Source organism: Neomonachus schauinslandi, chromosome 1, assembly GCF_002201575.2.
Source record: "Neomonachus schauinslandi chromosome 1, ASM220157v2, whole genome shotgun sequence".
NCBI lineage: Eukaryota > Metazoa > Chordata > Mammalia > Carnivora > Phocidae > Neomonachus > Neomonachus schauinslandi.
Window position 1 is genome coordinate 140425416 of NC_058403.1, and position 24817 is coordinate 140450232.

General features: G+C 36.1%; 1 protein-coding gene and 1 pseudogene across 1 annotated transcript in view; both read left to right on the forward strand.

Moving 5' to 3' along the window:
• The window catches only part of ZCWPW2 (zinc finger CW-type and PWWP domain containing 2), a 129802-nt gene that overhangs the window by 30491 nt on the left and 74494 nt on the right, over positions 1-24817 (forward strand). Inside the window, 2 exon segments of the mRNA XM_021678832.1 lie at positions 7061-7414; positions 19879-20038. Of these exon segments, the coding sequence (XP_021534507.1) occupies positions 7074-7414; positions 19879-20038 (501 nt within the window). The 5' untranslated portion in view covers positions 7061-7073.
• On the forward strand, positions 14804-15386 carry LOC110570790 (annotated as a pseudogene).

Genomic DNA, 24817 nt, shown 5'->3' on the forward strand with positions numbered 1-24817 from the left:
GAAAAGAACAAAGGATCTACAAAACACCCCAAAAATAATTAACAAAAGGCTTTACCTATCAAAAATTACCTTAAATGTAAATGAACTATTTCTCCAATCATAGACTGAAAGTGATGGGATGGAAAAAGATATTCCATGCAAATGGAAACTGGAAGAGAACAGAGGCAGCTATAATTATGTCAGACAAAATAAACTTTAAGTAAAAACTATAAAAAGAGACCAAAAAGGCCATTATATGATGATAAACTGATCAATTCATCAAGAAGATATAACAATTAAAAATATTTATGCACCCAAGGGGTGCCTGGGTGGCTCAGTTGATTAAGTGTCCCAACTCTTGATTTCGGCTCAGTCATGATCTCAGGGTCATGATATCCATCTGTACATCAGGCTCTTAGCTAGGCGTGGAGCCTGCTTATGATTCTCTCTCTCTCCCTCTCCTTCTGCCCCCTCCCCCCAACACACGTGCTCTCTCTCTCAAAAAAAAAAAAAAATATGCACCCAATATTGGAGCATTTAAATATATAGAGCAAACATTAGCAAATCTGAAGGAAGAGATAGATAATAATACAATAATAATAGGGAACTTTAGTATCCCACTTTCAACAGTGATATTCTGTTCAGACAGAATATCAAGGAAACACTGGACTTAAACTACACTTCAGACCAAAAAGATCTAACATATATACAGAGCATTCCATCCAACAGTGTCAGAATACACATAGAACGCTCTCTAGGATAAATAATAGGCCACAAAACCAGTCTTAACAAATATAAAAAGATTAAAATCATATCAGGCATCTTTGCTGACCACAATTATATGAAACTAGAAATCAGTAACAAGAAAAACTGGAAAATTCACAAATATGTGGAGATTAAACAACATCCTTCTGAACAACTAATGTGTCAAAGATATTAAAGGAGAAATATAAAAGGATCTGAGGCGGGCGCCTGGGTGGCTCAGTCGTTAAGTGTCTGCCTTCGGCTCGGGTCATGATCCCAGGGTCCTGGGATCGGGTCCCACATCGGGCTCCCTGCTCAGCGGGAAGCCTGCTTCTCCCTCTCCCACTCCCCCTGCTTGTGTTCCTGCTCTTGCTGTCTCTCTCTGACAAATAAATAAAATCTTAAAAAAAAAAAAAAGGATCTGAGGCAAATGAAATGGAAACAACACTAAAATTATGGAATGAAGTAAAAGCAGCTTTAAGAGGGAAGTATATAGTGATAAATGTCTACATCAAAAAACCAAAGATCTCAAACAACCTAACTTTACACCACATGGAACTAGGAAAGGAAGAACAACTAAGCCTGAATTTAGTAGAAGGAGGAGATAACAAAGATCAGAGCAGAAATAAATGAAATAGTGACTAGAGAGATAATAGAAAAGATCAATGAAACTATGAGTTGGTTTTTTTAAAAGATAAAATTGACAAAACTTTAGCTAGCCTAACAGAGAAAAAGAGAGAAGACTCAAAATCAGAAATGAAAGAGATGTTACAAATAATGCCACAAAAATACAAATGACCATAAGAGACAAGATGGACAATTATATGCCAACAAATTGGACAACCTAGAATGGATAAATTCCTAGAAACACACCATCTAAAAAGAACAAACTATGGAGAAATAGAATATTTGAACAGACCAGTAACATGCAAGGCAATTGAATCACCAATCAAAACTCTCTCAACAAAGATAAGGCCAATAACAGATGGCTTCACTGGTGAAATCTACCAAACATTTAAAGAATTAGTGGCAATCCTCAAACTCATCCAAAACAATCAAAGAGTAAGGAACACTTCCAAACTCATTTTACAAGGCCAGCTTTACCCTGATACCAAAGCCAGGTAAGGACATTATAAGAAAAGAAAATTATAGGGCACCCGGGAGGCTCAGTACGTTAAGCATCTGCCTTTGGCTCAGGTCGTGATCCCAGGGTCCTGGGATTGAATCCCACATCAGGCTCCCTGCTCAGTGGGGAGCCTGCTTCTCCCTCTCCCTCTGCCTGCAGCTCCCCCTGTTTGTGCTCTTGCTCTCCCTCTTTATCGCTCTGTCAAATAAATAAATAAATAAAATCTTTTTAAAAAAAGAAAAGAAAAGAAAATTATAGGCCAATATCCCTAATGGACATATATGCAAAAGTTCTCAACAAAATACTACTAAACAGAATTCAGCAGTATATTAAAAGGATTATACACCATGATCAAATTGGACTTATCGCTGGGGTCCATAGGTAGTTCATCATATTCAAATCAATAAACATGCCATAATGAGGAGAAAATAATCATATTATCATTTCAGTAGATGCAGCGAAAGGATTTCACAAAATTTAACAACCTTTGATATAACTCTCAACAGATTAGGTATAGAAGGAATGTACCTCAAAAAAATAAAGGTCTTACATAACACGTTTACAACTAACATACTCACTGATGAAAAGCTTTCATCAGGATCAAGATCAGGAACAAGACAAAGGCATCCACTCTCAACACTTCTTTCTATTTAACTTAGTACTGGAAATCCTAGCCAGCACAATTAGGCAAGGAAAAGAAATAAAAGGCATCCATATCAGAAAGGAAAAAGTAAAATTGTCTTTGTTTGCAGAATACATTATCTTACGTATAGAAAATCCTAAAGACTTCACCCAAAAACTGTTAAAACTAATGAATGAATTTAGTAAAGTTGCAGGATACAAAATCAAACAAAAACTGGTTGCATTTCTATACACTAACAACGAACTATCTTGAAAAAGAAATTAAGAAAACAATCCCATTTCTAATTGCATCAAAAAGAATAAAATACTTAAAAATAAACTTAACAAAGGAGATAAGAGATCTGTACAATGAAAATTAGAAGACATTTCTAAAAGAAATTGAAGACAAATGAATGGCACGATATCTCATGTGCATGGATTGAAAGAATTAATATTGTTAAAATGTCCCTGGTACACAAAGTGATCCACACATTCAGCTCAATCCCTATAAAAAAATCAAATGGCATTTTTTACAGAAATAGAAAAAAGCAGGCATAAAATTCACATGGAATCATAAAAGACCCCAAATAACTAAAACAATTTTGAGCAAGAAGTGCAAATTTGGAGGCATTTCACCTCCTCATTTCAAACTATATTACAAAACTATAGTAATCAAAATAGTATGGTATTGGCATAAAAACACACAGATCAGTGGAACAGAATAGAGAACCCAGAAATAAACCCACATATATATAGTCAACTAATTTTTTGACAAAGGCACCAAGAATACACAATAGGGAAATTATAGCATCTTCAATAAATGGTATTAGAAAATTGGATAATCACACGCAAAAGAATAAAATTGGATCCTTATACCATACACAAAAATCAACTCAAAAAGGACTAAAGATTCAAATTAAAGACCTGAGACTGTAAAACTCTTATAAAAAAACATAGGGGAGGGGCACCTGGGTGGCTCAGTCGTTAAGCGTCTGCCTTCGGCTCAGGTCATGATCTCAGGGTCCTGGGATTGAGCCCTGCATTGGGCTCCCTGCTCAACGGGAAGCCTGCTTCTCCCTCTTCCACTCCCCCTGTTTGTGTTCCTGCTCTCGCTATCTCTCTCTCTCTCTGTCAAATAAATAAATAAAATGTTTAAAAACAAACAAAAAAAACTTAGGGGAGAAGATCATTGAGATTAGTCTTGTCAGTGATTTTTTGGATCTTACACCAAAACCAAATATGTAAGACTGTATAAAACTAAAATGTTTCTGCACAACAAAGGAAACCATCAACAAACTTAAACGGCAACTTATAGACTAGAATGAAACATTTGCAAAATATATACTCAATAAGGAGTTAATATCCAAGATATGTAAGGAACTCTTACAACTAATAGAAATAATAGTAATAATCAAGATTTAAAATGGGCAAAAGACCTGAATAGACATTTTTCCAAAGAAGACATAAATATGGCCATCAGATGTATGAAAAGATCCTCAACATCAGTAATCATCACAGAAATGCAAATCAAAACCACAGTTACATATCACCTCAAACCTGTTTAAGGTGGCTATTATCAAAAAATTAAAAGATAAATGTTGACGAGAATGTGGAGAAATTGGAACCTTGTACACAGTTGGTAGGAATGCAAAATGAGGCAGCTGCTATGGAAAACAATATGGGGGGGTTCCTCAAAAAGTTAAAAAATAGAACTACCATAGGATCCAGCAATCCCACTTCTGGGTACTGATCTAAGAGAATTGAAATCAGGAGCTCAAAGACAAATTAGCACTCCCATGTTCATAGAAGCATTATTCGCAATAGCCAAGATACGGAAACAACCTAAGTTTCTATTGATGGATGGATGAAGAAAGCCTACAAGGGAATATATTATTCAGCCTTGCAAAATCTGCAAAATATTGGATATGGATCAATTTGGGGCCATTATGCTAAGTGAAATGAGCAGTTACAGAAAGACAAATACTGCATGAATCCATTTATATGTGGTATCTAAAATAGTCAAATTCATAGAATTGAAGAGTGGGGTTAAAGGGGAGATGGGAAGTTATGAATCAGCAGGCATAAAATTTTAATTAAGCAGGATGAGTAAGTTATAGAGATCTGCTATACAATGTTGTACCTATAGTCAATGATACTGTATGATACACTTAAAAACTTGTTAAGAGGGTAGACCTCATGTTAGTGTTTTTACCATAATTAAATAAAATTAATTTTTAAAAGACTGAAAATAATTTAATCAAGCACCAACTCGAGAAAGGGAAGATCAACAAAGAATGCCCAAGAAAGTAGAGGAAGGAAAGAATAGAGTGCAGCTATTAATTTAATAGGATTCTAAAAAAGTAAATGGGAAGACTGAAATTCTGTTTGTGTTTAAAAAGTACTGACAAGATAAATGAAGAAAAAGAAGATATAAATAAATTTCAGGGTGAAGGAGAGAAACATAATGAGAGACATAGTAGATACACCAGAATTCTTAAAAGTAAGACAGAATTGGGAACTCCCCCCTTAGGCAAACTTTACATAAAAAGAGAGACATTCTGTACTTCATTTTGAGGTTATTTTAATCTTGATATCAAAACCAGACAAAGGCAAAAAGAAGAGAATTGCAATTATTAGGCCAATCTCATCTATAAACATATATGTAATCTTAAATAACTGTTAATAAGCTAAATACAGCAATATATGTTAAAAAAAATCTCATAACACTTGATCATGTAGGGTTTACCTAGAATGAAAGTATGATTTATCATTAATAAATTCATTATTACAACATACCCAATTAATAGACTTAAAAAATCTTTATGTTTACCTCAATACATACAGAAAAGCAATAAATGAAATTCAACAGTGCTTCATTATTAACAAAAAATCCTCATAGTAAACTGGTAATTGAAGGGAAAAATTTTCTGGCAACTTTTTAATGGTCTCTATAAAAAAATATACATATTTGACTCTATAGTCCAATAGTAGAAGCATTCTCTTTGAAATTAGGAAAAGATGTCTACTATCATGACTTCTATTCAATATTATGCCTGTCTTAGGCAGCACAGTAAAAGAAGATACAAGGATGGAAAATAAAACTGCTACACACACACACACACACACACACACAGACTTACACCTAATGTGAAGTGAAATGCAAAATAATGTCTTGCCCAGGGACAGCTGGTGAATAACAGAGCCAAGAGTTCACACATAATTTGGCTCCAATGTCTGAACTCAACAACTTCTGTACTGTCCAGTGGCGCAGAGAATTGAGGAAAAAACTGTTCACTTCAAATGCAATCTAAATTGCAGGCATGCTTCTCATAAATTTCCTCACCAGTTAAATAATTAACCAGAAATTTACATGAATATTATTAGCAAATTTTTTATTTCTCTTCCAATAGATTTAGTTCTTCGTGTTTTTAGATTTGTCCACTCTTTCGGTATGATAAATAGTGCCACAGTGAATATTGTTGGGTCTCTGTATATGTAGAATAGTTTCTTTGAGGTTTATTTTCTGTGGATACAGTCATACGAGCAGCATTAACAGGTAAAAAATTGTGAACTATGGCTATTGGCATAAATTGGCAAATTTCTAAAGCAATTTGTGGTGACCCTGAAATATGATAAGTGAGTTTCTAAATATATGATTAACTCATGAATTAAGAGCTTCTTTAAATGGTGCTTATACTTGGATAGTAGTGTTTTGCTAACTTGTGAATATGGTATATTGAAGTCATTCTTTGAAACAGGTTTCTATTGCAAAGTAAGTTGTTAATTAATTTTACTTTATTTTAGTTGTATTATTTTTTAGTATACACACAGTTATTATTGAAGCTAGAAGTTGGGAACTTAATCATACAATTCTAATGTTTTATATGTTTAAAATTTTCATAATAAAAAACTGAGAAATGCTTTTTTCAAATTACTTGAATTAATGTATAAAAAGCAAAACTATATAAGCAGAAAATTAGTTTTTAAAAGTAGATTTCAAACGTTCATATGGTGAAATATTTTGTTACATTTGATTTTCCTCAGAATTAGAAAATGAAAGGGGTCATCAAGTCATTTCATATGAGTATATATATTCATTTCATATATCTATAGATATATAGATATATGAAATATATATGTATGTATGAGGCAGTAAAGCTTAGTGGGTAAGATCACAGAATTTGGAACCATCCCCAAGAGGCAGTAAAGCTTAGTGGGTAAGATCATAGAATTTGGAACCAAACTTCCTGCATTTAAATCTTGACTCTACCATATACTAGCTCTGGGACTGCAAACAAATTACTTTTCTTAGATTCAGTTTTCTCTGTAAAAATGGTCATACTTACTTTTATTTTTATTTGTGATTACAAATTTATTTTTAATTTTGGAGCATTTTATGCCCAGAGTGATTGATGCTTTTATTTTGTTCCTTTGTTTCTGGGTAGGTGGAAACAAATTGTTCAAAATGTATAGTCTTTATGGGATAGAGAAGATATGGGCAAAGAAGGTACAGGGCTGTTTCTCTGATTTTGGTTTGAACTTTCCTTATATTCTTGAATCTTTCTTCTTTTTTTCTTATTTGTTTTCCAGATTAAATGCATTTATGGAAAAAGAACAACTGGATGGTAAGATAATAGTAGAATATTGTAACACTGCAATGGATTCCTCAGCGGAAAACAATATGTATGTAAACAAAGTGTGGGTTCAATGTGAGAATGAAAGCTGTTTGAAATGGAGATCATTGTCAAGTGAGGATGCAGCCAAAGTTGATCACAATAAACCATGGTACTGCTTCATGAACACTGATTCAAGATACAATAAGTGCTCTATTTCTGAAGAAGACTTCCCTGAAGAGGCTCAGCTTCATGAAAGTGGATTTAAGATCATCTATTCACAGCTCCCTCTTGGAAGCCTGGTTTTGGTAAAATTACAGAATTGGCCAAGGTAAAGTTGTTATTTCATAATAAACTGTTGAGTTACAGTCTTGCTAAGTTGATGAATTTTTAAAACTTTTCAAAGAATCAACTTTTTTTCTACTGTTTGTCTAATTTATTTATTGTTTCCTGATCTCGTCATTATTATCGTCCTGACATTTTGGGGTCTAATTCTTTTTTTTCTAGTTTCTTAAATTGGACACTTTAGGTAACTGATTTAAATCTTTTTTCCCCCTTGATATAGGCAACCACAGCTAAAAATTTCTCTTTAAGCATAGTGTTAGCTATATCCCACAAATTTTGATATATTGTGTTTTATTACCATTCAGTTTCAAATATTTACTAATTTTCTGTGTGATGTCTTCTTTCAAATGATCTGTTAAAGGTGTATTTTTACCTGATATTTGGGGATTTCTAAATATCTTATTGTTATTGAGCTCTAATTCAAGTCTATTGTCCAGTGAGGATATTTATGATCATTACTTTGAATTCTTTATCATGCATATTACTTATTTCTGTTTCATTTAGCTGTTTTGCTGTGGTTTTGTTCTGTTCTTTCATTTGTGACGTATTCCTCTTCCTCCTCATTTTATCTCTCTTTGTTTCTGTGTATTAAAAAAGTCAGCTATGTCTCCTGATCTTGAAAGTAGTGGCCTTATGAAGAAGAGGTCCTGTGGTGGCCCATAGTGCAATGCCCCATGTTCACCAGAACCAGGGGTGTGTCCTATATGGGTTGCTTGCACCCTACTATTGTGGCTGAGCTGTGTTTCCCTCTAGTCCAGTTGGCTGCAATGGCCCACTTTGCTTGTTGTGGGTACACTGAGCAGAGTTTGGCCCTTGTGCCATTAAGGGATCAGTCTGGGGCTGCTGTGGGCTTGTGGTTGGGTGGCGTCAACAATCAGACCAGAAGCCTGTCCCCAGTCCGCCCTGCTGGGGCTGTAGTTGGCCTGATCAACAGGGCATTCTCTCTGTGCTGCCAGCTATAAGTTTTGGCTACTGGGACTGTGGATGCACTTGTGTGTGTGGTTATCTTCCCCTCTCCCAGGGAAGAAGTCATTTTGGAGTGGCGCCAGTCCCTGCTGGGATTGCTTGCAGAGTGTATCAGGGCAGAAGCTGCTTTGGAGGGACACCTGCTGAATCTCTTTTGTACTTTTATATGAAATGAATTCTATTCTTTAAGAAGAGGTTTTTTTCAGTCAGTTTTCTCTCTGTTGTTCAGATTGGATCATTTCTGTTTTAAGTTCACTGATTCTTGCCTCTTTCATATTCATTCTGCTATTGTGACTATCCATTGAGCTTTTTGTTTTAGTTATTGTATTTTCAGGTGTAACATTTCCATTTGGTTCTCTCTATATCTTCTATTTATTTGTTAGATTTTCTATTTTTTTTTTTTCATTTTGGATCTTATTTAAATCTGTTTTAGCAGGCTGGCCCTACTACTGCACTGGAGAGATATGAGAGAACCTCTTGTTCCTTCTTTTTTTTTTTTTTAAAGATTTTATTTATTTGACAGAGAGTGACACAGCGAGAGAGGGAACACAAGCAGGGGCAGAGGGAGAGGGAGAAGCAAGCTTCCCGCGGAGCAGGCAGCCCGATGCGGGGCTCGATCCCAGGACCCTGGGATCATGACCTGAGCCGAAGGCAGACGCTTAACGAGTGCGCCACCCAGGCGCCCCCCTCTTGTTCCTTCTTGCCAGATGGGAGTGGAAGTCTAGGTTTTCTACTCAACCTCCACTTACTCTCTGGAAAGGGAGGGGTGCCTCATTACTGCTGGGCAGGGATGAGAGTTCAGGCTCCTCACTCACCAACTTGGCTGGGAGAGGTACGGGTACCTTGTTACTCACCTCCACTGATACCATGGGGGGAGAATCATGTTAATTCTGGAAGGTGATAAAAATTCCAACTTCCCAGTAGTCCTCCTCCACCACTATCTGAGTGGGGAGGAAGTGGGGGCTTTATTACTGCTGGGTGGGTTGAAGTCCAGGCTCACCACTTGGCCTTTGTTGATAAGGATAGAGATGGGAATCTGTAGATTTTTCCATGGTATTTGGCTGGGAAGAAAGCAGCTATTGCTTTAAAGTTTTCTGTCTTGCTAGGTTGTCCCTATCCTGGTCCTATGACTAGAAAGAGCAGGCTTCATATGGACTTTTTGTTCCTTTGCATCCATTGGTACCTCTGGGTTGCTGGCTTCTTTAGCACCCAGTCTAGGATATATGAGGCAAAAAGAGCACTGAGGGAACTCACTGCCATGTCATTCTTCAGGTCTTGAGGCCCTTCTCTGGTTTATCTTCTCTTCATCTTTTAGAATCTTCTTATGTTTATTTGATGTATAATACTGATGAATTTTTGGTGTTCTTAGTGGGGGGAATATAGAGAATTGAGTCTACCTCAACTTGTCCAGAACTGGAATCTGCAGAATAGATTTGCTTTAGCTTTTTTGTCTAAATCACATACCCAAAGCCCCTTATTCTATTATTTTCTCAGAGTATCAAAAATATGAACTTGTTGTCTGAGATTTCCTAGCTTTTTTCCTTCTCTAATTTTATTTTTTAAATTTTAAAATTGAATTATTTCCATATTTTAACTAATAAACTTTATTTTCTAGAGCAGTTTTAAGTTTGCAGCAAAATTGAATGGAAAGTACAGGGTCTTCACATATCTCCCCTCTAGCCCCACACAACCTCATATACCATCAAAATCCCAAATCAGTGTGGCACATTTGTTACAATCTATGAACCAGCATTTACCCATCATTATTGACCGAAATCCATAGTGAATCATTAGGATTCACTCTTTGTGCTGTACATTCTATAGGTTTTAACAAGTGTATAATGACATGTATTCGCCATTATAATATCATACAGAATAGTTTCACTGGCTTAAAAATCTCCTCTGTTTCACCTATTCATCCCTCCCACCACCCCCTGGCAACTGGGGATCTTTATACTATGTCCATAGTTTTGCCTTTTCCAGAATGCTGCATTGTAATCACAATATGTAGCCTTTCAGATTGGCTTCTTTCCCTTGGTAATAGGCATTTAAGTTTCCTCTATGTATTTTCATGGACATACATGGTTGTTTTAATTTGCATTTCCCGGATGAGATATGATGTGGAACATCTTTTAATATTCTTATTTGTCATCTGTATATCTTCTTTGGTGAGATGTCTTCTCAGGTCTTTTGCCTATCTTTTAATTGAGTGGTTCACTTTCTTATGGTAGAGCTTAAGAGTTCTTTGTATATTTTGGATACCAGTCCTTTATCAGATATGTGTTTTGCAGATATTTTCTCCCAGTCTGTGGCTTATCTTCTCATTCTTACTAGTATCTTTCACAGAGCAGACATTTTTAATTTTAATGAAATCCCACTTACCAATCTTTTTTTCATGGATGGTGCTTTTGGCGTTGTATCCCCACTTTTATTTGTATGTTCTCTTTCCTTTATTCATATTGATCCTTTCTTCTTCGATTTGGTTTATACTCCCAGCAGTTTCTCATCAGTGTAAGCTTTTGTCCTGGAAAGGAGTTTTGTTGGTTAGTTTTAAGTGTTCACAGAGCCCAGACAGCTCCAATAACTTCAGGTTTTGTTGCCATCCACCTCACAGTTTTGGCTGCTGTGCTCATGTTGACCTGTTGCACTTTTCAGTAAGTACTCCTTACAGTTTTGAGGGTCTTATTTCACAAACCCATCAGACCACTGGTTGCCTACCGCCCCCCCCCCCCGCCCCGCTTTCCCTCATACAGATGCTAGTAATATGTGGGTCTTGTACCTGTCAATAGCTTGTACTTGCCTGCTTCTATTTTGGTAGTTTCCGTGGATAGCTTATCACTTAGTTTTGTTATAGATGTGTGTCAGGTTTTGACTGTGCTATTATAGTTGTTCTACCTGTACTTAGGGGAAAATTTCAGGAGATTCTAAAACCCTAACACCATTGCTGCTATCTTCCTAGAATCCCTTGCTATTTTACATTATATTCTCCTACTTAACATTCTCAAAGCTGGCATACTCTGGCTCATATTACCTCGTTTTCATTCACACTCAGCTGTTCTCCATGAAGAATATAAAATGTTTGCTTTCATAGAGAGACTGTGATGGACTTACTGTAACACACCACACATACACAGGCGCGCACACACACAGACAAGAGGCCTTCAAAAAAAACCTATAGTTGTGTTATTGTTCTATCACTTACTATTGTGGGCTGAATTGTGTTCCCCAAAAGAGATACTTTAAAGCTGAAACCTCAGAAGTGACTGTATTTGGAATCAGGACCTTTAAAGAGGTGATTAAATGAAAATAGGCCGTTAGGGTGGGCCCTACACCAATCTGACTGGTATTCTTATAAGAAGAGGAAATTTGGATACACAAAGAGGCACCAGGGATGCACATGCACAGAGGAAAAACTATGTGAATGCATAGCAGGAAGGTAGCCAAGGAGAGGCTTCAAGAGAAACCACCCCTGCTGACCTATTGATCTTAGACTCAAAGCCTCCAAAACTATGAGAAAATAAGTTTCTGTTGTTTAAGCCACTCACTCTGGTATTTTTCTATGGCAGCCTTCGCAAACTAATACATTTAATATCTTTGCAAATGTGGAAATCTCTCTGAGATATATACCTTTTGCTACTGAGGACTTTTCTAGAGATCAAATGTGAAATGTTGTAAATATATACATATTATTTATTTAAATATTAAAAATATTATTTTCTTTTGTAAAATAATTAGGATGGGCATGAAGAGGAACTAGATAGCTATGTAAAAACAAATATCTTAAAAGACATGAATATGAATGCTTATTTTATGAGGTTACTTATGAAGGTATTTGTAGTCCATGTCATTTTTCAGATCTAAAATTAATATTTTGAAAGCAGAGAATTTATATTTTCTAATGGAAATTCTGAAGTCTCAATAACTAATTCAAGAAATGTATTTGCTTCTTATCACTATATCTGAAATATTATGTTAGAAATTTGATTAGGAATTTCTTTTGCAGTTTTGTGCTTGTAACTGAGGATTAAGACTTGAAATACAAATGAAACATGTTTTACTCCAGGCCCTAAATTATCTCTAATCTATGATTAGGACCATCAAAATATCTGCAAAATGCAGCTGTATCTACTTCTTGCTATTTGGAAAGAATAGAATGCTTTGGCTAAGTAGTAATATGTATTTTTCTTTATGAACTAAGTATAGTTGAGCACAGGCTTAAAATATAGCCTTAAAATATTAAAAAACTCAAATCTAGTTATATTTCATATTCAATGCTACAGATACATAGAAAGATGATAACAGGATAAATTGCAATAGCAGAATGTAAAGCTAGAATTAACCCACTAAACACAGTCAAACATCAGTTCTTAATTAAACAATATTAAAGATGTTGAAGTTTCAAGTGGAAAGACCAGCTAGCTGGCTGTAGAGACACTTAGCAGGTGGCATTATCTGGGTCAGTTCTCATTAGCCCATGGCCTTACACCCAACCTTGAAGGCTCAGAAACTCAATCTTATCAACATCCCAAGTTATTCTTTCCCAGAACAGTTGACCTTCTCTAATAAAGCTTTAAAAAGCTAGAGACTGATAGAGAATCTAGAAATGCCTATTTAATCTTTATATAATAAAAATAAAGAATTGTCAAGAGAAAGCACTTTGTCTATGGGCAAGGTCCGTGGAAAATCAAATTACAATAGTTACATTTACCTCCACACTGTGAGATAGCACACACTTATATACTTATAAAAGTACATATGCAGCCTCTTGCCTTTGGGTTATGCTATGTCTGTTTGTGCTGATGGTGGGGAGAAGAGAGAAGAGAAAAGCTATCTTCATGTTAAGCAGCCTTAATTTTTAAAAAATGATCAGATAGCATTGTATTCAGCTAGAAAGCATAGAAGTTAAAAGTAAAAAATAATGGTGCATATCTCCCCTAGTAGGGGCAGATACATTGTCAAGCAGAAACTAGGCTTCTGTTGAAAGTAACTACCTTGGGCATATTTACACATTTTACAAAGCTTTTTTGTAAATATGAAAATTAATTTATAGAAAATATATTTGCATTCTAAGGTACTATAGTATAAACAATTTAGTAGTAAAATATGCCTTTAAATTAACAAACCAATGCAGTGATACATTTTAGATATAGTATTAAAATTTATAAATTGAGATTTCTATAGATCCTTTCAGTCTTATAAAATATTATTTGATTACTCCTTATGTGCATTCTTTTATCTATGGATTAATATACTTACAATGTGTGTGGGGGGAGGGTGGGGATAGGGAATTGCCTCTTCCTATAAGCCCCTTGTAGTTAGGTACAGCTTAGAGATTTTGTGGCAAATACAGCATTCAGTTAGTGATGATTCCAACGCATCCATTTTGTTTCCCACAGATTAAGAATGAGGCCCAAGTAAAATTAGCTCTCCTCTTAAACATCCAAACCATAGTTTGAAAATAACAGTCATGTACTTCTCATTGAGTATAAATACACGACAACTAAAGTCATGCTTAAGCTTCAACTTCTACTGAAGGCAATAGCTCTTATTAAAGATCATTTCCACTGGATGAGAAATGTGATCAGTTTCTTCATGATATATTTGCACTCCTCTTGAAGCTACTTGTTGTGCCCAAATTTCCCCTTTCCCCCAGGTGGATTCCAACACCTGGTGCCTATTTGTCTTTGTTGTATGTGTACATTTTACCTCCCACTACCCACAGATTCTAAAATTAATCACACAACTTTCCTTGTAATTCTAATACCTTCCCATTGGTTTGCCAACTCTTACTCTCCCTCTCCATTTTTAAGCCCACAAGACAACATTTCAGAATTTCTCATCAATATGAACGTGAAAAATCAGGAAGTAGAAGTGCACAATGCACTATCATCATTGACAGTTTTGGAACGCAAAAAGAGGTCAGAGTGAAAGCAAAAAATGGACATCAGCATTCTTCAATCACACTGAGTCAAAGAAAATGATGGATATAGCACGTGGAGAGAAGTAATCATGTTTTCTGCGTCTGTTGCCTCTCCTCAGCTTCTCCCGCAGTTTGGTACATTCTGTTTTAGCTGAAACACACAAACTAGAAGTCAGACAATTCCTTTGCACCGCCTGAAGAAATACTAACATGCCCCAATTATCTGAACATTTGACAATACTTTTCATAATTCATCTGTAAATCAGCACGCAATATTTTGTCTAATATGACATGTTTTAAATAATGAACAGAAGTTTTTTTCTTTTATTGGCATCTCTTTTTAGGAGTCATCTCTATTTTTACTTACATTTTATTTATTTTTTAAATTTTTATTTGTATTTTATATAGTAATAATTTAAATTGAATACTCTCGGGGTCTTCTCTGCATTGGGAGCAGCTCTCCTGCCACAGCCCCCTCATCCCCTGAAAATGTACACCTGTGCAAAGTTCGTCTCCACCCCCTTCTAGGTCAGGAGCACCTCTCAGCTGTTGAACCGATCACTGTCTGCAGTGGTGTTAAACCACCGGAGACACTGACAGATGAGGTACCTTACAAGAGCCTCAGCAGCTTGGCAGCCCCACGTCCCCTGACCTCACTTATTCCTAGCCGCAGCTTCCAAACCAGCGTCTCATTTCAAGGGACATCGACACAGCAGCCAAGTTCATTGCGGCTGGGGCTGCCACGGTAGGGGTGGCTGGCTCTGGGGCTGGAATTGGGACTGTGTTTGGGAGCCTCATCATTGGTTATGCCAGGAATCCCTCTCTGAAGCAGCAGCTCTTCTCCTATGCCATTTTGGGCTTTGCCCTCTCAGAGGAAATGGGGCTCTTTTGCCTGATGGTGGCCTTTCTCATCCTCTTCGCCATGGGAAGGAGCCGTCTCCACCTCCCATAGGTCTTTCTCCCGTGTCTTGTCCGCCCTGTATGTTCCTTTTCCTATACCTCCCCAGGCAGCCTGGGGAAAGTCGTTGGCTCAGGGTTTGACAGGGGGAAGACAAATAAATACTGTATTATTAAGAAAAAATAAAAATTAAAAATAAAAAATAAATAAATTAAATACTCTCGGGCCCAGTAGGTTTTGTGTAAAAGAAGTTGTATCAGAATTTGTGTCAGAAAAGCTTATCTTAAACATAATAACTGCAAGATATTTTTCTTTCATATCTCAAGTGTTAGAAATCCTGTGATTGTTTTACACTGAATGAAATTGGTGCTACTTATAATTTGGTATAAAAATTTTTGTGAGGTGCAAATCACCTAGTATTAAACATGAGCCCCTTGTGTTTTACAAAGGATAGTCAATAAATGTAATGTAACAATCACAGTTTGATTTCTTTTTAAATAGTTCCTAATCCATTGGAGGACCCACTGTTTCTTAATTTCTGATAAATTAGGAGTCTCAAATACAGCTACCATTCATTTTTAGTCATTTATTTGCCTATTGAAATCTTCTTTTGAGTGAGTTCCTTCAGAAATGTAGATTTCCAATGTAGGTTTAAAAGATAAACTCCACTCAAGTTTTCTCTTAAGCACTCTTAAGCCCAATAAGGGTTGCCAAATAGCAACGATACTGTGATGTGAACCTGACAGTAACAAGATAGTCATCTTCATTTAGGTCCTGAACCTCTACTTGACTTTCCATTATCATTTCCAATTTTCCAAAGTATTAGGCTGCTTTGGGTTCCACATAGTCTGACTCAATTTGTAATTCTCTAGCCCTTCCTCTTCCATGATCTAAGGCTGCTAGGCAGACCTTCCACCTACCCTTTCCCTAACTCAGAGAGTCCAAGAGCCAAAGAACTCTGCTCAGCATCCAGGGAGCAGCTAGACGTCTGCTCCGTTCTCACACTCCACCTTCCCTGGTGACTGGTGCACCCAACTCACCACCTCCTGGCAACTATACTTGGGATTTGTCAATTTCCTGGAATCAAACTTTTTGCATTAATAATACTAAGCATTAATAATACTGAAATATTTTTGTTAGTTTACATTGTGTTATTTATAATCTGTAAAAACTTTTTTACAATGGTATGGTAGATATATTTCTATATTTATGACTTTGTAACTTTCATATCAATTGATAATTTAATAGTTCAACCATCTATAGTCCTCGAGCCCAAGTAATTTATGGATTTTGCATTTTTGTAATTTCAGATTCTTATAGCATGATCTGTATGCCTCCTTTAGGTTTTAAAATTATCTAAATATCTAATTTATCTAGTTTCTAAATAATTAAATGAGGCAAAAAATGTTTTTGTATCATTCTTTCTACCTCTCAATTATACCAATTATTGTATCTTTATATAATTGTATACCTTTATATGATTAGTTTGCTAGGGCTGCCATAACAAAGTGTCACAGACTGGGTAGCTTAAAAATAACAGAAATTTAATTTCTTACAATTCTGAGGCTAGAAGTCTCAGGTTAGATTGTCAGCAGGTTGATTTCTTCTGAGGCTTTCTCCTTGACCTGTAGATGCATCTCTCTCCTTGTGTCTTCACATGGTCTTCCCTCTGTGCATGTCTGTGTCCTAATCTTCTCTTTTTATTTATTTTTTATTTAATTTAAATTCAGTTAATTTACATATAATGTCTTATTGTTTCAGAAGTAGAGGTAAGTGATTCATCAGTCTTATATAATACCCAGTGTTTATTACATCACATACCCTCCGTAATGTCCATCACCCAGTTACTCCATTCCCCCACCCTCGTCCCCTCCAGCAACCCTCAGTTTGTTTCCTATGATTAAGAGTCTCTTATGGTTTGTCTCCCTCTCTGATTTCATCTTGTTTTATTTTTTCCTCTCTTCCCCTATGATCCTCTCTTTTGTTCCTTACATTCCACATATGAGTGAGATCATATGATAATTGTCTTTCTCTGATTGACTTATTTCACTTAACATGATACCTTCTAGTTCCATCCACATCATCGCAAATGGCAAGATTTCATTTTTTTTTGATGGCTGAGTAGCATTCCGTTGTATATATATACATCACATCTTCTTTATCCATTCATCTTTCAATGGACATCTGGACTCTTTCCATGGTTTGGCTATTGTGGACATTGCTGCTATAAACATTGGGGTGTTGTGCCCCTTCGGATCACTACATTTGTATCTTTAGGGTAAATACCCAGTAGTGCAATTGCTGGGTCATAGGGTAGCTCTACTTTCAACTTTTTCGAGGAATATCCATACTGTTTTCCAGAGTGCCTACACCAGCTTGCCTTCCCACCAACAGTGTAGGAGGGTTCCCCTTTCTCTGCATCCCCGCCAACATCTATCGTTTCCTGACTTGTTAATTTTAGCCATTCTGACTGGTGTGAGGTGGTATCTCATTGTGGTTTTGATTTGGATTTCCCTGATGCCGAGTGATGTTGAGCACTTTTTCATGTGTCTGTTGGCCATTTAGATGTCTTCTTTTCAGAAATGTCTGTTCATGTCTTCTGCCCATTTCTTGATTGGATTGTTTGTTTTGGGGGGTGTTGAGTTTGATAAGTTTTTATAGATTTTGGATACTAGCCCTTTATCTGATATGACATTTGCAAATATCTTCTCCCATTCTTGGTTTGTCTTGGTTTTGTTGACTATTTCCTTCGCTGTGCAAAAGCTTTTTATCTTGATGAAGTCCCAATAGTTCATTTTTGCCTTTGTTTCCCTTGCCTTTGGAGATGTGTCTAGCAAGAATTTGCTATGGTCGAAGTCACAGAGGTTGCTGCCTGTGTTTCCCTCTAGGATTTTGATGGATTCCTGTCTCACATTTAGGTCTTTCATCCATTTTGAGTCTATTTTTGTGTAGGGTGTAGGAAATGGTCCAGTTTCATTCTTTTGCATGTGGCTGTCCAATTTTCACAACACCATTTGTTGAAGAGACTGTCCTTTTTCCATTGGATATTCTTTCTTTCTTTGTTGAAGATTAGTTGCCCATAGAGTTGAGGGTCCATTTCTGGGTTGTCTCTTCTGTTCCATTGATCTTTGTGTCTATTTTTTGCCAATACCTTACTGTCTTGATGATTACAGCTTTGTAATGGAGCTTAAAGACTGGAATTGTGATGCCACCAGCTTTGGTTTTCTTTTCAACATTCCTTTGGCAATTAGGGGTCGTTTCTGGTTCCATAGAAATTTTAGGGTTAGTTGTTCCAGCTCTGTGAAAAAAAGTTGATGGTATTTTGATAGGGTACTCAGAAAATTCATGAAAGAAATTGAAGAAGATGCAAAGAAATGGAAAAACATTCCATGCTCATGGGTTGGAAGAACAAATATTGTTAAAATGTCTATGCTATCTAGAGCAATCTATACATTCAATGCAATCCCTAATCTTCTCTTTTTAAAAGGAAACCAGTCATGCTAGATTAGGACCCACCTTTTAACTTAGTCCCTTCCATAAAGACACTGTCTCCAAATACAGTCACATTCTGAGGTACTGGGGTTATAAGAACTTTAACATATGAATTTGGTGAGGGGAACACAATTTGGTTCATAATGATGGCACTTTATAATATTTTAATTTGCCAAAAACCAAAAATGTATAAAGCACATGTTTGTGTGAATTGAGGAACTGGAGTCACAGCAAGGTCTCATTATCTGCTTGAGGCCTCTTGTCTGGTAGAAGGCAGAGCCGGAGCCTGGATCTCCTGATTTGAACCTCACTATCTTTTTTCACGAGGAAACTGAGGTAGAACTTGGCATCCCTTAGTCACAGCTTCCTGACTTTATTTGCTGCCTTCCTTTCCTGCTTTAGGCTCCAAACAGTGGGTCAGAGTCTAGAAAGATTGGTAAAATAGTTAAAACTTAGTTGATGTATATATATTTTGTTTTTGTCAAAGAGAAAAATGAAACATATTTCTATAATTTCTAGAGGTTTGTGGCACAAAAGGACATACTCCTAAAGATTTATTTTTAGTAAAGGATAAATTTTATTTCCCATACTAAAAATTTTTAGAAATTTGGTCTCCTTCCAGTGGAGCAGATGGAGGGGGAGGGGCAATATAGAACTGCCGAGCTCTATTTCGGCTTGTTCCTCAGTAGTTAGACTCTCCAATGTTATCACAGCCTGTGCTACCAAACTACCCCTTTGGCAGCCCTAGCTCAGGAAATGCCAGCTGTCTTGTACCCCATCAGAAGCTCAGTGGATTGACATTTTAGTAACAAGCATTCTTATTGGTTAGAGTTGATTCAAACCTGCCATGAATCTTATCTTTCCTATTAGCAGTGTCTAAATATCTCCTGCAGATCCTAGAGATCATTCTTTTGTCTTATAATTCTTTCTCCTCGTATTTTATGTTTATCTTAAATATGTGACTTTTCCAAAGCTTTCTGTATTTACAAAGATACAACTGATTACTTGTATCAAATGAATATCCTACTTTTAAAGGATACAAGTATGAATATGTTTAAGTTTTCTGAGTTATTAAAATTCAAAGGAGAAAGTTTGGTATATGATTATGACAGATGTATTGATTTTTGCCCTTTTTAAAGCATCAAAATAATTAAAAAATACTTTCTTTTGAAAGTTGGCCAGGGATACTTTGCCCAGATCCTTTTAAAGGGAAATACGTGATCTATGACCTGGATGGAAATGTTGAACAATATCACATAGAATTCCTGGGTGATCCCCATTCAAGATCATGGATAAATGCAACATTTGTTGGACATTATAGTATCACATTAAAGGTAGGTACAGTAACATCAAACCTTTATTCTTCTTGCACTTGTTTTTAGTTATGGACATTTTTGTTTCAGAATCTAAAAGATATATAATTATTTACTTTTATATTTATATAAATGAAACAGTATGTACTATTTGTTTAAAATTGAATATTTGTATTTTTAAACAAGTTTTTTCAAAGGAAGTGTAGAAAGTAGGGTAGTTTTAAATTTTATTTTCCTAATGGTGATATAGTATAAATCAACTGAGGACTTTATATAATTGCCTTTTGAAACAATTTTAAGATTATCATTTGGTAGTTTTTAAAAATTCCCTTGAGAAGACTTTAAGTTGTACGCCTAGCTCATAGGGAAAATTAATTATGGAATGCAACCAGATTTTCAAATTTCAAAGAGAATATTTCATTATACTAACTCCTTCAGTATCTTTTTTACTCTTTTTAAACTTTAAATCACACATTACAACTAATAAATAGACTGGACTCTCAGGTTAATGAGAATAGGTGAACTGGACTTATTTCCATGGTTTGGTTTAGTCATTATAAATCAATTCAATTATCTGTGTCTGTATTCTAATATTGAAACTTTTCATCAGCAAACCATGCTTTCATTAGAAATCTGATTTAAAAATAGATATCAAATGTGGATTCCTTTGACTGGATGGTTTCTATTTTATAGTGGAAAGTAGATATGTTCAAATACACATGTAAGTGTAGGTACATTTAAGGCACACCGTTTAATCCACAGTATAAGTAAATCTGTGTAAATTTGAGGTACTTTAAAATGGGCTTTTGCTATATCTTTGGCATAAGCAGTATGTTTTTCTATTCAACTTGAAAGCAACTGGAAGGGAAGGCCATTTTAATAAAAATATTTAAGTATAGAATAAAATATATACATTCATTTCATGGTAGTTGTGAGCCAGTCTTCTTAATGTGAGGCACCTTCTCTGCTCTGATATTTTGGATGTGTTCCTAGGCACTTCTGCTGGCAACCACAGAAAACAGGAAGAATTGTTCTCCTTTCTGTGGCCCTTCTCCCCTTTCCTAAAGGACAGGGAAACCTGTTAGCTTCTCATGAAGCAGACCTTAGAATCTTAGAGATCTGACAATAGGATAAAGAGCAAGGCATTCTTAAGAAATTATATTTAAATGTAAGTAAAAACTAGAAATGACTTTTTAAAATGTCTCAACTATATTTCTCTCAGGATTTGAATTTTCTCAGGATTAATTTAAGTAGTGTGATTCCAGTGAGCATACCGTTAGTCCCAAGGACACAGACCAAATCTGATGCAAAACAAAGCCAAACTCAAGCATCTGAAGCCATAGTTTTTAACCTTCTGAAAGCATTAAAGTAAACTTAGAAAATCTTGCAAAGATCATCAGTTCAGGGCTGCTTAAAATAAGCAGTTCCCTAATGCGAGGATGAGGACAGAAAAAAATACTTGTTTCCCCTCTCTCTTCCCCTACTCTCCCAGCTAACCAGGTACTCTAGATGGATAACCCTCTGGGTGTTCACAAGCTCTGGGGCAGGATCTCTCCTCCGTTGTCATTCAGGGTACCCTTCCTACAGGCACTTTCTTTGTCCCTTACTCTTTTTATCTGTCTTTTTTCTTTACTTGCTACCTTGGAGGTGATCTAATATGGGTGCCTTTTTCTGTGGGTCTCTTCATTCAAGGATGAACTGTTAATACCCTTCTACCTCAAATTCAGCTGGCACATGCCAGATTGTCCCTCTGTGCTCTGATTCCCCACTTCTGCCTATCTAAGGATCTGCACTTACAGGAAGGGGAGATTCATATTGACACCTCATTGCCCCAATCTATTCAAGAAACAGAAAGGAAGAAGGTTGACTCAGCAATACTGCCAGCCAAGATAGAAAAATGGTCAAAAATTTTACATATGAGAAATTGATTAAAAAAGAATAATTTCAAAATATGTATTATCCAGGAATAGCTGAGATTTTCCTGTCCCTGAGAGATGGAGATAGTAGCAACCCAACCTACAGTTCTTTTGCCTAGACTTCCCCCAAATTTAATCTTTTAATGCCCCTCTCTACACCGGAACTCCCATATCCTCAAATGCTGTCTCTACCCTGTAGTACATTGATTTGGTTATTAAGTTCACATCCCCTTCCCCCATGAAAAAAGATCACTCACACAAAAATTAATGTATGGTAGACAATGTGGACTTTCTTAAAGGTTTTTCTAGAAGTGGAGGAGAGATGTACATTGCACAGGTTGTCTGATCTCTTTTTCTAAAACTAGCAAAGAATGATAGGCATTTATAACTTTCACTGCTTTAATCAACTAAATCTTACTTCATACATTATTTCAATATCATTTTATCCTAATTGTGTAAGCTTAGTTTAACAAGTGACTAAATATTTTAGAGTTTTCACTGCATATGGACTATGTATATTTTACAGTGTATATGTTAAGGTGGGAGAAAAATATGTTATCCTAGAAAGATATTATATGCATTTATGAGAAAATGAAATATATTTTTAGTGTTAGATTATGAAAATTTTAACTTTTACTTCATGTTTGCCAAGCTTTTTTTTTTGAATAGTCACTTTCGCCTGGTTGATATATTTATAGGACCACTGACTTACTAATTTTATTGTTGAAAGCATGACAGAGCTGTCACTGTCTATTGATTGGTACAGATGGTAAGGTTTTCCACAATAAATAAAACTTCTCATAGATACACTGGGATATAGTTTAGGAAAAAAGTTGAAGGTGATATTTAGTTGTGTATTTGTAATTTGTATTAGTTTATTCATACATTTTATTTTTTCATTTACTAAAAAATCAGTAGCTATAAAGACAGCTGAAATCTCCCCCTTCCTTAAAGAAAATAGATGTGAACATGTGCTGGATGGCTATTTTTTAAATATTATTTTATTTTATTATGTTATGTAAGTCACCATACAATATATCATTAGTTTTTGATGTAGTGTTCCATGATTCATTGTTTGTGTATACACCCAGTGCTCCATGCAGTACGTGCCCTCCTTAATACCCATCATCAGGCTAACCCATCCCCCCACCCCTCTCCCCTCTTAAACCCTCAGTTTGTTTCTCGGAGTCCATAGTCTCTCATGGTTCATGTCCCCCTCCAATTTCCCCCCTTTCATTTTTCCCTTCCTTCTCCTAATGTCCTCCATGCTATTCCTTATGTTCCACAAATAAGTGAAACCATATGATAAATTACTTTCTCTGCTTGACTTATTTCACTTAGCATAATCTCCTCCAGTCCCATCCATGTTGATGTAAAAGTTGGGTATTCATCCTTTCTGATGGCTGAGTAATATTCCATTGTATATATGGACCACATCTTCTCTATCCATTCGTCTGTTGAAGGGCATCTCGGCTCTTTCCACAGTTTGGCTATTGCGGACATTGCTGCTAATGAACACTGGGTGCATATGGCTCTTCTTTTCACTACATCTGTGTCTTTGGGGTAAATCCCCAGTAGTGAAATTGCTGGGTCATAGGGTAGCTCTATTTTTAATTTTTTGAGGCACCTCCACACTGTTTTCCAAAGTGGCTGTACCAACTTGCATTCCCACCAACAGTGTAAGGGTTCCCCTTTCTCCACAACCTCTCCAACATTTATTGTTTCTTGCCTTATCAATTTTTGCCATTCTAACTGTGTAAGGTGGTATCTCAGTATGGTTTTGATTTGAATTTCCCTGATGGCTAATGATGATGAACATTTTTTCATGTGTCTGTTAGCCATTTGTATGTCTTTGGAGACGTGTCTGTTCATGTCTTCTGCCCATTTTTTGACTTGATTATTTGTTTTTTGGGTGTTGAGTTTGAGAAGTTCTTTATAGATCTTGGATACCAGCCCTTTATCTGTAGTGTCATTTGCAAATATCTTCTCCCATTCTGTGGGTTGCCTCTCTGTTTTGTTAACTGTTTCCTTTGCTGTGCAGAAGCTTTTTATCTTGATGAAATCCCAAAAGTTCATTTTTCTTTTCTTTCACTAGCATTTGGAGATGTATCTTGAAAGAAGTTGCTGTGGGCGATGTCAAAGAGGTTACTGCCTATGTTCTCCTCTAGGATTTTGATGGATTCCTGTCTCACATTGAGGTCTTTCATCCATTTTGAATTTATCTTTGTGTATGGTGTTAGAGAATGGTCAAGTTTCATTCTTCTGAATATAGCTGTCCAATTTTCCCAGCACCATTTATTGAAGAGACTGTCTTTTTTCCATTGCATATTGTTTCCTGCTTTGTCGAAGATTATTTGACCATAGAGTTGAGGGTCCATATCTGGGCTCTCTATTCTGTCCCATTGGTCTATATGTCTGTTTTTGTGCCAGTACCATGTCTTGGTGATCACAGCTTTGTAATATAGCTTGAAATCAGGCAACGTGATGCCCCCAGCTTTGTTTTTCTTTTTTAACATTTCCTTGGCAATTCAGGGTCTTTTCTGATTCCATACAAATTTTAGGATTGTTTGTTCCAGCACTTTGAAAATGTCATTGGAACTTTGATCGGGATGGCATTTAAGGTATAGATTGCTCTGGGTAGCATAGACATTTTAACAATGTTTATTCTTCCAATCCATGAGCATGGAATGTTTTTCCATCTTCTTGTGTCTTCTTCAATTTCTTTCATGAGTGTTTTGTAGTTCCTAGAGTATAGATCCTTTACCTCTTTGGTTAGGTTTATTCTGAGGTATCTTATGGTTTTTGGTGCTATTGTAAATGGAATCGTTTCTCTAATTTCTCTTTACAGTTGCGTTGTTAGTGTATAAGAAAGCAGTTGATTTCT